The sequence below is a fragment of the Numenius arquata genome, chromosome 9 (genome assembly GCF_964106895.1).
Source record: "Numenius arquata chromosome 9, bNumArq3.hap1.1, whole genome shotgun sequence".
Lineage (NCBI taxonomy): Eukaryota > Metazoa > Chordata > Aves > Charadriiformes > Scolopacidae > Numenius > Numenius arquata.
The window spans coordinates 35,969,456-35,985,738 of NC_133584.1; the positions used below are offsets into that span (position 1 = coordinate 35,969,456).

The following is a 16,283-nucleotide window of genomic DNA, read 5'->3' on the forward strand; positions in this document are numbered from 1 at the left end:
GATCCTTGTAAAGAGAGATCAGTGAAACACAGTTCAACTTTTTAAAGATAAAGTTCCTTTACACTCTACTACTTTCACCTTACTTTGAATGTGTGTACAGAACATACTAGATTTTTGCAGACAACTCAGCACAAAGGATGACTAAGAGTTCTTGGTTATATTAAAGGTATACAGATTTTTGAAAACTCGTGGTGTCCTAGGGTATCCTTCCTTCTTTCCAGTGGTTACTCCAGAAAAAACACAGTACTCCCATAGGATGTGGGTATGTATTTTGACCCTACATGCCCTGGGGCAATTGAGATCATCTGAAATGGCAGCAGGTAACTAACTATCTGTGGAAAACCTTTAATGACTGCCATTGAGAATCAGCCCATGAAGGGTTAGGAAAATACTGCAGTAAAGAAGGTAGTAGTAATCTTTAAAAAGGAATGAGGATTTGGGTTATTATAGCTTAGAAAGCCTGACTTAACATCCCTGGTGTACTAGAACAAGTTATTTAGTACTGCAAATGGATATATCTTGACTTGTGCACAGCTTTTGACACAGTTTCAGGAGGCATATTGGGGCCCAGGTAAATTCTACAGAAACTAGGTACATAACCTGTTAAAAGAAAAAGAAAAAACATATTCAAGGAGCATGTTACCAATAAGAGTAAAATTTGGGTGGGTATTTTGAATGACATCTCATTGAGCCTTTTCTGGATCTGATTTAGTCCAACATTTTATTGGTAATTTGGATGACTGATCACTCCTCCTAGACCTGGTATCCTCTGTGAACTTGCAGAGAGCACACTCTGTTCTATTGTCCAGGTCCTAACAAAGACATTAATCAGTATTGGCACCAGTACTGATCCTTTAGGGACATCCCTAGTAACCAGCTGCCAGCTGGACTTTGTACCACTATCACAACCCCTTAAGTCCAGCAGCCCAGCCAAGTTTCCACCCATTATATTCTTTACCTACCCAAACTATATCTGACCAATCTGGCCCTAAGAATGCTATGGGAGACTGTATCAAAAATCTTCCCAAAAGCAAAGCGAACAACACCCAGTGCTCTTCAAAAGCCCACAAAGCTGGTCAGCTCACCACAGAAATCAATCGGGTTGGTTACGCTCAGTTTGGTCTAGTAAAGCCATGCTAACTGTTCCCAAACATGTTCTTGTTCTTCCAGGAGAATTTGTGCCACAGACTTCCCAGACACTGAGGTTAAGCTGATTGCCCTTCTTGAAGACGGGTGTGATATTTTGCATTTTTGAATCATCAAAAATAGCCTCCAGTCACTATGAACACTTAAAAAATGTCAGGGAGTGACTTTGCAATAATGTTGGTCAGATCATTCCCCACCCTGAAGTTCATCCCTTCTTCTCACATGGCCTTGTGTATCTTCAATTTGCTTGAGTGGTTCCTAACTCTATTTCTTTTGCTGTGGCTAGAGCTTCAGTCACTAGGCTCAGGGGCCCGGGGGTCCTGAGGATAAATCTTGCCAGTAAAAAACAAGACAAAAAAATCATTGGGTACCTTAACCTTTTCTGAGTCCTTGTCACCTTGTCACCTCTGCTCTACTGAACAAGGAACCTGTATTTTTCTTAGTTTTCCTTTTTGCTATGAATGTACCTATAGAAGTCTTTCTCGTTGATCTCCACATCTCTCACAAGTTTCAACTCCAGCTAAGCTTTGGTTTTCTAACATCCATCCCTGCATGCTCAGGCAATCTGTTTATATTATTTCTGTGTAGCTCATCCCAATTCCACATTATTTTTACTACCTATTTGAATTTGAGCTCAGTCAAGAGTTTCCTGTTCAGCCAGGGTGGCTTTGCGCCATACTTACTTGACCTGCACATGTGAGTGGACTTACCTTGTGCTTCTCTCAGAGGTTGTCCTGGGAGATCAGCCAGCTCTCCTGTTCACCTTTGCCCTCCAGGCCAATCGGCCATGAGATCATGTGAGGAAGATCCCTGAACAAGCTGAAATCTGTTCTCCTGAAGTCCAGGACTGCAATGCTGCTGTTGATTTTGGTCATCTCTCAGAACCTTTTAACTCTGCTGTTTCACAGTTGCTGCAAGCCCCATCATACTCCAGTTCCCATCAACATCCTCACCCCCAACCTGTTCTTTATTCATTGATTTGCATAAATGGAACATAATCCTAAGGTGACTAGGCAGGAGTATATAAAAAAGGGATCTCAAGCTGTTAATTTGACAGTGTGGTTTTGCTGCAAAACTCCTGTTCTGGAATATACTGCTAGAAAAAAAAGATCCAGAACCTGTAGGAAATAATTATTTTACTTTATTCAGCACTGTGTTCAGTTTTGGCCATCACATCTTCAGAAAGACACAGAGAAACTGAAGAGAACCCAGAGAAACAATGATAGCACAGATCAGGACAGCTGACAAGAAGCAGTTGGTAAATTTACAGAAAAGCTTCTTTAGGTCAGGTCTTTGGAAGAGTTTTCTGCAGCGATAGTGAAGCACTACAACAGGTTCTCTCACAGACTGTAGAACTCATTCCTTTTCATTTTTATGTGAAAAAGGCCTCTCTTCATTTTCCAGAAATTTTTCAACAAAGACCCTCCCATCCCAGTCTCAAGTCTTTTATTGTTAAAAAAATGTTCCTAAAAAAATTATTCCTCAAAATAAGATTTTGTTTCATTTTCAGTGTCTTCCTTTTTTGTTTACAGATTATTTTGCTGCTGTGAAATTCAGCCAACCTTTTTTTTTTCCCTGCCAGACTTGTTATTTTGGTCCCAAAAAGCCACTTTAAGCATTCTTGAAATGGAACCAGAGGAGACAGCCTGTCCTCCCTGCTCCATCACATGCCTCACTGATGGCATCACTTGAATAGCAATATAAACCAGCTCTGGGGTGCTAATGTGATGAAGGCATGACCCTATTCCCTTCCTATCCTGTAACTCAGGGCCAGTAAGGAACAAGTACTAGATTTTCTCCAGGATTAAAGTTGTCCTGGAGAAGCATGTATGGAAGGTATCCTGACCTATCTGTAACAGTGCAGAAACATTCAGGTCTTTAAAAAGCATCTGTTAGTCTACTTGTTTACATTAGTATTACCAACTAAAGATCATCGAGTGGTGAATATTTCCAGAAAATATGGTAAAAAATGAAGGAGTACAAAATAACGGACTTTTGGAAATTCTGTTGTTTCAGGACAATTTTTGTTACTGTTAATTTATGTTTTGAATTGGGTTACTTTCTTTACCTGGAAATTAAACCTGTGCCAACATACAGATGAATTCCCCATATCTTGGATCAAGCTCTCACTTGTCCTCCTTTGATTACCTGTGTCCATATTATCAGAGTTGTTACCTAGCTAACCAGCACACAGACATCTTTTAAACCTGTTTCCCCTAATGCTGAATGCATTGTTTCCTCTGTGTACACAAACTGTGTCAGGCTGACATTGCTGATTCTGCATTTCCAAGTTTATACAGCCTTTACGACCAACCCTAGGAATATGAATGATAGTATGCTTGTTCCTTTCCTTTGTACAATTTGGTCAAAAATAGCTAAATCTTGTTGTTTCTAGCAGTGCTTCTAAACAATTTATTGTTATTTTCTTCCTGTAGATTATAACACAAGCGAGCAAAAGCAAGCATGTAAGAAACACGAACTTTATGTGAGTTTCCGAGACTTAGGATGGCAGGTACGATTATAAATGCTGTTTCCTATCAATTCAAATTGGGACAACCTATTTGACAGTCCCCCGTTATTTAGAGTCTGTTTTCTTCATGGCAATTGGTATTTCACTGATGAGAGACAAACTCTTTCAGTGCATTTTGTAATGAATCCCTACCACTATCGCTTTACCTTTTTTGCCTGCTGTTCTCTCAATGATTTTGCAAACATTAATGGCTTTAAGATCTGGATTCATTCACATAAAGATAAATGTGAACTATTATTCAAGACATGAATAGATCTGCAATAAATGAAACCAAAATCCCCACAGTAAGCAATGGACCTTTTGAAATTTGCACTTGAATTCTCCTGGTTCGATGGTGTCTAGGGCAGGTCAGCGAGATTTCACTGGGGTACAGTCCGTAGGGAACTACAGGTTGGATCACTGATCAGTAATCTTTAGAACACCACAGCTAAGTTTATGTAATTTCTAAGAAAAATTCATCCTGCCATACTGTAACAAAAGAAAGAAGGTACTTGTAGCAAAAGCTCATAAAGACAGAAGCAGGGCATTACAAGAGATCAACCTAGGATTTTTTTCCAGAAAGCAAGAAGCTTTCTATAAAGGAAGAACAAGGCGGTCATCAGCACCTATAACGTAGACAGATTGCATATATTGAGTAGAATCAGAGATGGCTGGCTGTGCATTTCAGATTTCTCTGAATTATTTTAAAACAATTCTATGAGCAGAACAAGTCTACGAGGAGAAAAAGTGTGCCGCCTCTTTAGTGACAGCTCATCCTTTACACATCTAGCTCAGATTCTCATATGGCCTCATTGCTCTGCCTGACTTTTTGTAATATGTTTATCCTCACAGCAGTTGAAGAAGTAGGCAGAGACTGTTTTCCCAAGTCTGCAGAGCATAATCGCCCTACCCACAGCCGCAGGGTGGGCTTGTGGTATTGACTTGAACTCAGGCTACTGAACAAGTGAGCTGTTGTCTCTCTGTAGATCACAGGGTTTTCCAGGTATCATCAGTTTTTTCATTTTTTGAAACAGTAAATTCTGAAATGCCCCAAGATGTGCAAGGCTCTCAGATCAGTCACTCAAGGTGGTCATATAGAAAAGAAAATCTATTTTTTTCATAAAACAAATACTCTGAGGACTTCAAAGTTTCAGTTGGAAAGTCAAAGCTACACTGTACAATATTTGATTGGTGAAACTCAGAGTGAAATGAGATAAAAAGAAACAAAACCCAAGAATTAAATACCTGATCCTCTCCACCCTTCCCAGAGCACCGCCATTACCTTTGCCTGGCAAAAAAGGAATTCAGCAAACTAAACACATAGCTTTCATTAACATTTTAAAATATTTTCCCTCTTGTGGTTTTCTTCCCCATGCTGTGTTGCTAGAAATACCCAAAATGTATGATTCAGTGACATTCCAATGGTTGTTGTCTCCAACAACCCTCAGTCTCGTGCAATAATACAATTAATGGTATTGAGTATGCTGAAACAAAAGGATGCATTTTAATTACTTTTGTTGCACCAAGAAGTGCTCAAGATTTTCAGTCTGGGAAGCAAAGTATTCTGACACACTTAGTTGGACCTTTAATTCCCCTTACAGCCTCATAAGTCTGTATTCAGTACAGATTTCTAAGTTTCATTTAATTTTCATCCGAGTTTTGCATAAACAAAGCAAATACTTCCTTTTTTTTTTTGCAAAAAAGTAATTTAACATGCTACATTCTGAAGTTCATTTTGTCCTTGGATAAGTCTTAGTTAGTTTGATATGGTCTTAAATTCTCTGAGTGAGAGAAAAAAACAAAAAAATTGAGTGCATTTATTTGTTCTTGGTTTAGGATTGGATTATTGCACCGGAGGGCTACGCTGCATTTTACTGCGACGGAGAGTGTTCTTTCCCCCTCAATGCCCACATGAACGCAACAAACCACGCCATTGTTCAGACTCTGGTATGCCTCTGCCTATGTTGTAGTTGCATATTTTGCAGTTGTAAGTGCCTTGGGACAGGGGCTGTCCCCTCCTCTCTTTGCTACTATTGGATTTTGATTATTTCTGTGTAAAAGATAACCCATTTCAAAGATGTGCTCTGATGATTACGCTGGAAAGAGGATGAACTGTCCAGAGCGGCCTGTGTGGTAGGTTTCGCTTCCATTTCAAAGGCAGTAACACATGAGAAGACTATGTCATATTACTGGAGAATTGTGTAGGCAAGAACAAAAGGGGCCCCTGGTCCCACTTCCAAGAGTTTTTTTGCAGCTTATTGAAGCTCCATGTTAACATCTATGTGCTATACCTTCCAGAAACGTTGACACTTGGCCACTCTGTGGGCCTCTGTTGTCAACTGTTGGCAGAGATACTTAAACCGTAATTTAACGGGAAGCTTTGCAAGCAGATGCATTTTCATCTAAGAAATTGTGTTCAGTCATGCCTGGCTAACAAATGCAATTTATAAATAAGCGTCTTTGGATCTGCTGCTCTGCCTAGTACATGTAAAAGGAGATTTGCAGCCAGCTTTCTGCCTCTGCTAGTTCTTACGTTAGTCCTGTGCAACAACTGGGGCAACCAAAAAGAGGATCTTAGTTGAAGCAGCTGGCTAGGCCTCCTCTATCCCAGCAGCATTCAGCTATGGGTCAGAAAACACAACACCTACAGATATCAAGACCTTTAGACTATGCCCAAATGTAATGCTGTGAGTCCAATGCCTGGTCATGATTTTTCACTGGTGCCAGCTAAAGAACTGGCTCTGAACAGCATCAGTATTAGCAGAATGATGAAGAAGCAGAGGAATGAGAGATAATACACAAGGAGGGAGTGGGAGTACAAAATCAGAACAGGAAAGGGCTGCCATCCCTAATTAGTTTCTGGAAAGGTCAAGGCACTCGACTGCAATTAGAGAAACATGGCTTTAAGGCTCTCTCCGATTTAAACTGATGACAGGAAACTATCCTGACCACCAGACTACGCTGATGAGTCTGTCCATGGATGGTGATCTTTTTCTTTGAATTTGCCATAAAAACCTTGGGCCTGAAAAACCTTCTCCTTCAGAAATGAGTGCAGTTATTACCCTTCTAGGAGAAAAAACAAAACAAAACAAAAACCAACCCCCCCCCAAACAGAAAGAAAAGGGGGAAAAAATTCAAACAGACAAAGAAAGTTTGGTTTCTTTCTGACAGAAAACAAAATCTGCTTGTGAAAACTGCCAAATATTTCTACATGAGAGTGACATTTTTAAAACCTCAGCATGTGCTGAGAGCTTTTCCTTTCCACTCAACTTTTCATTTCTGCACCTTCTACAAGTCCAGCCACCAATACAACATTATTCCTCTATACCAGAATTCAAGTCAGCAAGATTCACAAAAAGAAGGGAAAAAGTCAGAGACTGGAAATAAACAGAAGAATTGAGGTAAGGGGTTCAGGTGAAGGGGAACAGCAAATGCTAGTTGGCAAGGAATGTATTCATGTGCCTAGGAGACAATGAAGAACAGCACGTATGGAGTCCTCAGCTGAAAAGAACTAGGTCAGCAAAGCAATAGTTTAGCATTATGCAAACATTGTCCAGAAAAGTTGCCAACATCATTGAGATCCCCAGGTTAGAGTTCCCTGTGTAATTATGGACTGTTAAATAAGAAGTGGCCCAGTGCTACTTTCTCTTATGTGCCTATCCTTTCCAAAAATGGTTAATTTCCCATTGTTAAGAAATTAGTGTAGTTTGTCCTATTTTTTAAACTGGATACTTAAATTTTCCCTCCTTTTTATGGCCTTTCTGGAATTGTGTGTCTCCCTCTGCATGTACTGTACATGTATTCAGCTGTGCAGCCAAAAAATCATGAGGCTAATTAAATTTTAACTGCACATAAATTAGATGAGATAACAGTAGTTGAATGCTTTCTGGTTTAAATTATATGAAATTCAGATTTACACAAGGTGTGCACATGGGGATGGCTTGGGAAACAATTATTCATACACCCCACCCTAATCCAAATGTAATCATCTCCCAGCCATACTGATTACACCATTCTAAAAAAGCCCACTCTTTGTGTTGGGAAGTGATTGTTCCTTGGTACCCCTCCAAACTTTACTGACTCATTTTTTTTTCTTTTGTAACAAGAATAGGAGAAATGCTGGGCCAGTACCTCTCTCTCTCTCTTTTTTCTGAGACTGAACTTAGTCAGACAGATGATACAGATGCATATAAATACAAGACAGACTGCATTTAATGAATTTTATAAGCTTTCTTCTCCTGTCTTGATTCCCACCACCCTCTGAAAAGGCACTGGAGTAGAATTGACCTCATGGGCATGCAAGTCAGTGCATGGTAGATGAGCCTTGACTTCCAGGCTCACTCTTGAAAAGGCTTGGAGCGTTGCTGTCATGCAGGGCTAGGAGGGCCATGGAGCTCCCAGCTGGGGTGGCAGGGCTGGTAGGACCAGGAGTCAGAGCAGGGCAAACATCTGCCTAGATGAGGCACAATCATTCTTTTCTCCAGTGCTTTGCTGTTCATTTGTTAAACTGTTTTTAAATGTGTGTCTAAACCCTTACTAAACTGCTACTTCAGGATTTATTATTGCTCATTTCAAAAGACCTTCTCATGGTAACAGTTATGTAAAAATTGTTTCCTGATAGACTGTTCTCTGTTGTCTGGCAAAGGCTCTGCGCTTATATCACTGCAAGACAGATGGCTCTAACAGATTTACAAAGACTTAACATACAAATGAAACCTATTACTGCTGAAGTCTTCATCCATGCCTTAATAATCTCTTGCCCTCTCTATTACAACTCCCTCTTTTCTGGCCTCCCCAGTTTCCAAGTCTTCAGCATATGTAGAATATTGCATCCAACCTTCTTTCAAGTACAAAGAACTTGTATTTCCCCCGTTTTCAGATATTTCCAGTAGATCTTCTTGGTTCTGGGATGCTGTTCAAACCTCTTTTCCTTATCTTTAACCTTTCATTGATATTTTTCAGCCTAGTATACGTAATGCCTCTCTGCCTCAGCCCTTACCCCAAACCTTCTGTCCAGTATGAATTGATTTTGACTTTGGCAGAAGTTAGAATTGGATTCAGAGTCACCTAGATATAGACCTTAAACTGCACTCATGCTGAGAACCCACATCTTACCTTCTCATAGGCTGAAAACAGTTTCAATCTGAGCCTTTGCCTGCACAGCCTTTGCTGCGGGCAGCAGACTTCTCTCCACGATGAGGCTCTGCCACAGGAAAGCATTTTAGCACAGCCTGGGGGCCCAGTGAGACCCGGGACTTGAGCCTGTGCTTCATGTTAAGCACTGTCCTCAGCAGAGATGATACTGACAATATGTTTAAATGTTTTCCTGAGCAGCCGCCTGACTCCAACCCTTTCCTAAATCTCATGTGAAAACCAACTTTGTGTCTTGGCCGCTCCTCCTCGTTTATCTCTCCATCTGCTATTGTTGTATAACTCTGCCCGTGCGATTGAAATCAGAGCGATGTTCTGGAGGTAAGCTGTGCTTTAAAGTTGCTAACCGAGGAAAATCTGCGACCACAGCGCACTCTGAATTGCAAAGACATGTTTTGCACTGACGTTGTCCTTGTACCTCTCTGTTTGATATGTGAGCTGTGTATTTATCTGTCTTTCAGGTTCACTTGATGTTCCCTGATCATGTACCAAAGCCATGCTGTGCACCAACAAAACTGAATGCGATCTCCGTGCTCTACTTTGATGACAGTTCCAATGTTATTTTAAAAAAATACAGGAATATGGTGGTGCGTTCATGTGGCTGCCACTAGAATAAAAAAAAAAATAATCTAAAGCAGAGGGTTTTATTCAGGATTGTAATAAAGTCAAGATATGAGCCTTGCTGATGAAAAGGCAGTCCTAAATTTATTCCATTTCATGTCATCTCTCATTTAAATGTACAGTATAATGTATATAGTAGCTTTTATTTATTTAAAAGTATATAGTTTCTTTTGTATGAACAAAATTTCAGAACCATTTATTTTATGGGTCACCTCACTATGCAGTAGAACTTCACAAACTTCAGTTGACCATGCTGGAATCTATTTCTTTCCACTTCAATATTTTAAAGTAAAACCTTTGTATAGACTTTTGTTTAAAGCTAGAAACTCCAGAACTTCTATAACTGCTTCGTATTGTTAAAGGAACTAAAATACGTTTGGTCATATTGTGCCAATGAAAACTGTGGTGGGGTATTTATTTAGAAAAAGGCACAGACAAAAAATAAACAAAACTGCTTGGCGAAACATATTTTTTTTCTTTTAGAAGTTCTGCTCCATTAGAAAAAGTGAAATGTTGAACAGAGCTTAAGTAAATAAATAGGAGATAGAACATAGAAGGGAAATGATTGCACATAATTGTTAGAACTATTTTGTTTAACAAGATGAGTGTAACTGGAGGAGTGTGTTACTTCTTGGCTTGTGGGCTGCAGAGTTTGCAAAAGGCTCAAAGCTTCTGGAATTCTGTGGAGTCAGACTCTCGCCTCTACCTATGACTTTCCAAGTTAACACTAAAAATTGAACTACAACATTCTTACCTCAAATCATATCAGTCTATTATCTATTACACTGCTCCAGCAAATATTTTAATAATAACAGCACAAGGTAAAATCAAGCAAAAAAATCACACAAGCCTCCCATTATATATACAAGTTACTATATACACAAAATGTACAGAAGACAGGGTACAGAAAGGCTTTGCTTTATTTAGTTCCCACATTTGGATGTGTTTTCTGAGTGTGCAAGGGAAGGCATGAGGGGTGCAGTTGTCGTCACCTGTTCAATTGAAAACGTTGTCCTTGATGGTGGCTGTTTTCAGACAAAAGTGGAAAACACCTCTCATAAGCGCCATGGGTAATTTGCAGCCTACTTTCGGTCCCATTTGCTTTTCTATCAGGTGGAGATTGGTTTAAATCATGAGACTTAGGATCTTTCCTTTTTTTACCATTAACTATTGTAATTTTGAAAATTCTTAAAAAAACATAAATAATTTTTTTTCAGCCTGGAGAAGAGAAGGCTCCAAGGAGACCTTACAGTGGTCTTCCAGTACCTGAAGGGGACCTACAAGAAAGCTGGGGAGGGAATGTTTGCAAGGGCGTGTAGCCACAGGATGAGGGGCAATGGTTTTAAACTGGAGCAGGATAGGTTTAGATTAGACATTAGGAAGAAGTTCTTTACAATGAGGGTGGTGAGACACTGGAACAGGTTTTCCACAGAGGTGGTGGAGGCCTCACCCCTGGAGACATTCAAGGTCAGGCTTGATGAAGCTCTGAGCAAACTGATCTAGTTAAAGATGCCCCTGCTTACTGCAGGGGGGTTAGACTAGATGTCCTTTAAAGGTCCCTTCCAACCCAACACATTCTACGATTCTATGACTTTTAATCTCCCTAAATTTTTGACCCCAAATGAAATCCTGTGGTTGTGAATTGCGCAACTAATACCAGATTACCATTCCCACCACCACTACCCATATGCATATTTTGAATTCACTACATTTAATGTCTTTGGACACCCTTTGTTTTAGTGTTATAAAAATGGGAAAATAGAAACTCTGTTTGCTCTTTATTACATGGCTAATTATAATATATGCTTTTATCATGAATTGCCTTGATTAAAAATGCTTCATTTAAACAGTTCTCAGAGAGTTGTTAAAAAATGAACAGGACATATCAGTTTCTCCTTAGGCAGACTATTCATGTAAACTCTTACTTCTCTGGTTATTTAAAACATATTTCAGAAAACTCAGAATATTACAGACTGATAAAATCGGCGTGTGCGTGTAACTGTGTGTATGCATGTGTATGTGCAAATGTCTTTTTTGCTGAAACTAATTTATTTTATCTTGCTATTGGTGTAATACATAAATCCTTTTTATGCATACACTCATTTGTTTTTGAAAATTAACAGTTCTAATTTCAGGCTTGGGAACTCTTTCTCCTTAATACAACAGTTCCATTTTACACTTCCATCTTTATTTTATACTGACATTACCTACATATCTACGTTTAGTTGCAGTTCATGCACAAGGGTGTATAGCAAAATATAATGACTCCACTTGAATTAACGTTTTTGAACAGTTAAATTCCTGGGTTGTCTTAAAAAAATCTACTGGTTTCTGTATAAATTGGGCAGGTAGATATGCTTTTTTGAGCTCAATTTATTCTAAATGGGATTTGATGGAAACTAAATTTTGGGTACATTAAGTAATATATTTTTAAATAATGGTGTACCATTTTGAGAATAAGAAACTGAAGATTATTGTTATATTATTCTTTAAAATATGCTGTTGGAATATATTTCTATATTTTGAGACATAATAAACCTGTAATACTATTTTGTTCTGCTGTGATTTTGCTTCTGAGACAAATGACAAAATGACGCTGACTTCATATATGATTTAAAACTAAAAGCAAGAGATCAATAATTATGGATAGATTTTGCTGGGGTTCATTTTTTAGTACAGACATTTTCAAAATTACTTACATTATGGTACTTAAACTGCATCTGGTGAGCCATCTACACTATTAATAAAAATCATGCATTCAACTCATACGTCCAAATGCACCACACCTTCTGCATGCTCTGGATAAGTGTATATATGTTTGTTTTTATGTAAACTTGTTCAGGTAAGCCCTCCTCCAGTAGTACCTAATACAGGAGGGTTTGTTCTTTTGCTTGGTCGCATCAAATGCCTGCTATTTTATATATATTTATACATAATATATAATATAATATAATTATATTAAATATATACCCATATATATAGCTATATCTATTTCTATAGTTAGGAAGATCATTCCATTATCATTTAGGACACAAGAACTTCGTTCCTTTTAAAGCTATTTAAGCTTTCTGTATCCTCAACAACTGGAAAGAGTCTAAAAGGACTGAAATCCAGAAAAACTGAAGCAGCTCTGTATGGAATTAATGTTACATTACGGGTCAGAGCTTCTCACTCTTTAACTTATTCATAATGTTAATACCATTGCTGCACATTCTGGGCCAAAACTAAATGTTTACAGGATGTTACTAGTGACCACTTCTATGGTTTAGGAGTACTCACCCAGCGGAAGTCAAAGTTGGGAGGTGAATATTATTGCAGCAGTGATTTCATTTTCCTTTAGAAGTGCCTTGTTCTCCGAGTGTGATTTTGCTGTCCAAGAGAAGGTGAGCTCTGACTGACTGCAGTGTGCAGCATTTATGAGTTCTCTGATGTGCTGAGCTGTGAACCCCCACAACAGTCTTCCTTCAGTTAGACCACTTGATGGGCATCTTTTCTTTGTCTGGATGCCCATTTTCACAAAGCATTTATAGAGTCAAATTTTTATAATTTTGGCCAAAGGTTTGAAATTCATGAATTTTAGGGAGCAGGGGTGGGTGGTGCTTGCTGATAGTCAAAACCATACCTGTTTGGATTGCATTAGCCTTTTTTTTTTTTTATACAAAATGAAGGTAAAAATTAAATGCATTTGAAGCCATCTGGTAGGTGACAACATAGCAACGCATCCGATCAGCACAAAATTCAGTTAGAGAGATCTTGGATAGAAATTGGCGGGGATGCCCTCAAACAAAAAGAATGATCATTCCTTCTTCTGGTGTATATCTAAAGGGCGGTCCTGACTGACATGTCCTTTACGACCCCACGACTCTGGCAACTGTAAACAAGGACGGTCCCTGACACCCTTAAAATAATGTTACATTGTTTACGAAGTTTTACTGGGATGTTTAATTGGGACGTGAAGCTTTCAGAAAGCTTTTGTTATCATGATGGGATGTCAGACACTTCATTTTGGAATATTATTTTCTCTACCATTTGCTTGGAAAAGGCTGGCTTGCTGACTGCCTATTTCTGTTTTGTTTTTTTCTTGTCAGCTCCTCTTTTGAAACAGTTTCATCGTGAATTGACTTTGACTCAAAGATGGTTAAAAGAAATGGTTTAAGCTTGTATTCATAAGATTCTGAATTGTTTCAGCAATAACCAAAGGATTCTAATAACCAGGACTTTAAAACCATGTTCTTTGCAACCTCTACCAACTTTTCTGCTCGCACATTCAGCTGTGCATAGGGAGAATCTGATATGTGGTGCCTGAATGACGAACAAGCCACATGTGAATAATACAGCATTATCTTTTACTATCTCATCTGCAGTCACAGAACTTGCAAACTGTGATTTACAATGTGTTGCTGAATTCTTACTCACAGGGCTTGAGCAAGAGCTTGATTAAAAACAAAAGAAAACTAAACTAAAAATCCAACCAAAAACAGCAAGAGGAGGTTTTCTTGCCATCTTAGTTCACAAATAAATCAGCACCAAACGTGGTACATGAGGGATCGGGAATCTCATGTGAATTAAATGGGCCTTTTGTATTCTGTTTTCCATATTTACAACACATGACACAGACGCTTGTCCCGACTGCTATATTTCGAGCTAAATACTCTGTTCTGTTCCTGTACTTTTTTTGCTTCCAGATGGGCACCATCAATTATTATTATTAATATGAATGAAGATATTTTCATTGCTTTAGCAGATGTTAATGCTTTACAAAAGAAGTATGTGTTATTAGTATTGCTACTTTACAGGTATGGAAAAGTGGAGAGGCTTGGCTAAGAGAAGAGGAGATGAGAGGCAGTATAGGGGAGACAATCAGACCTCTAGTGTCCCAGTGCTGTAACCCCTATCCCATGCTCTTGGTGGAGTGATGCATACGCTTGACACTCTTGTCCCTAAAGCTCATAACTTTAATGGATGATAAGCAATCTGAGGGGCTACCTGGACCTATACTTTGCATTTACCAAGCACTTTTCTAGTTTCATGATTGTTTGTGGAAATCTGGGCAGTGAGTGGTAAAATCAAGCCACGTGCAGGGTGCAGACCACACCTTTCCTATGCGGGGGTGGTTATATTTTAAAGCTACTTCTATGGAACTAACCAAGATGTCTTTGAAGCTGATCTTGGAGCACCTTTTCAGCAGCATCGTAAATCTGCACCAGAAGAGTTGAAGGCAGTGACGCATCCCTCCCTTTTCTTCCTTGCATTTTCCTCCTGCTCAGTGGGGAGCTCAGCACTGCATTAAGACTGAGACTGTGTTAATATCTGTGTAGCAGGGGATCCCAGGGCAGATGTTGGCTGGAGATATGAGAGAAACATATTTTCTAGGGAACAGCTCTCAGACAATAATATTAAAGCAGAGATGTGGGAGCAGGATCTTCTCTGTATAAACTTGTTCTGGTTTCTTCTGAGTCTCCAACTGACTTGTGAGCAGAAATGTTTGTAAAAATGAGAATGCTCTGTAATTAAATTGTGAGGAGAAAACTAGGAGGGGGCTCTTTCTAGCATCTCTGCCCTCATAAGTCCTTCCACAAAGGAGAAATCCAGCTCAGACCTGGAGCTACTCAACTGCACAGAGATCAAAAGTTGGACAAGATGTGGTAGAGAAACATGGCACATACATCAAACTCCCTGAACTGATCTAATTGGAAAATAAAGCTTTTCGTGTCTGATTATTTTTTTGGTTGCTGAGCTGTCTCATATTAACTTGCCACAACAAAGTGTGTTCCCTTTTATTTGGGCCAATTATACATGCACCACTGGGATTCCTTTTCAAAATTAGTGTTTCTCCCTTAACCTCTGAAACGGCTCTTTTCAGCCTTCTCTGCATGTTATCTGTTTTATTATTCAAGACTAACAGCTCCCACAGGGAATGCTCTTTCCTAGACTGTGCCGGAGGGATGGAACAAAGACAAGACCTACCAAGTTAGTTACTTGTTTAATTGGGATGTGAATCTTTGAGAAATCTTTCTGCTCACTTTTTCCTTCTTTTTCACACACGTGGAATATTTCTTGGTTTGCTATCATGGTATGAATTCTTGTGGAGAAGCATATGTAGGTAGGTGCATAGACTTCCACAAAACCGTCCTGTAAAAAGCATTTGGGCATTTAGCAAGAAACAAAACATCGTAATTGGTTTCCCTTTGAAAATGGAATTGGTATAGCTCATAAAAAACTTGGATTCCTATTAAAAAAATAATTTTTAGCAAACTACTGAGCCTGCTTACATTTCATGTTTTGAAATCTATTAATTTAGCAAAAAGTAAAAAGTTGCTAATTAGCAGGACCTACATTGCTAACCTCAGGACGTATATCCAAGAACCAGATTTTTAGTCTCAGATATATTGGTGTAAATACAAAAACTATCAAAATTAACAGTGCCCTTGAAATACTTGTAAATATATTTCTGATTCTTTCTGTTTATCTGTATTGGACAGTGAGGTAATGAGAATATTATTCATGCTAGAATATAATTAACTGCTTAATTCTCAATTTTCTTCTTCTTAGAACCAAGCCTTTATGCTTTTATTCTTTCCTCTCACCTATCTACAAAAAAAAAAAAAAGGCTGAAGGTCATGACTTAAAATTCTGGGTAAAGAATTTCACACTTCAGAACTGAACTGAACATGGAAATTCTCAAACTTCGACTAGAAGATTTAAAAAAAGATCATGAAAACAATTTTTTAAAAGTTTTTTAAAAGATCATTGCTGAATTGCAGAGCCCACACCAGTGCTGCGGAAGTGGCCACCATAGCCGGGGAGTCCAGGCAGTGTTGGTACCTCACAGAAGCCCCGTCCGCCTAGCAGGGGC

At 38.9% G+C, this 16,283-nt stretch overlaps 1 protein-coding gene across 2 annotated transcripts in view; it reads left to right on the forward strand.

Moving 5' to 3' along the window:
- BMP5 (bone morphogenetic protein 5) overlaps positions 1–9,417 on the forward strand; it is a 54,276-nt gene extending 44,859 nt beyond the window's left edge. Inside the window, exons 5-7 of one of the 2 annotated variants that reach the window (XM_074153229.1) lie at positions 3,582–3,658; positions 5,492–5,602; positions 9,268–9,417. In XM_074153229.1, the coding sequence (XP_074009330.1) occupies positions 3,582–3,658; positions 5,492–5,602; positions 9,268–9,417 (338 nt within the window). The remainder of the gene's footprint in view (positions 1–3,581; positions 3,659–5,491; positions 5,603–9,267) is intronic. The other variant, XM_074153230.1, reaches the window with a different exon arrangement.
- The last annotated feature ends 6,866 nt before the right edge of the window (positions 9,418–16,283 follow it).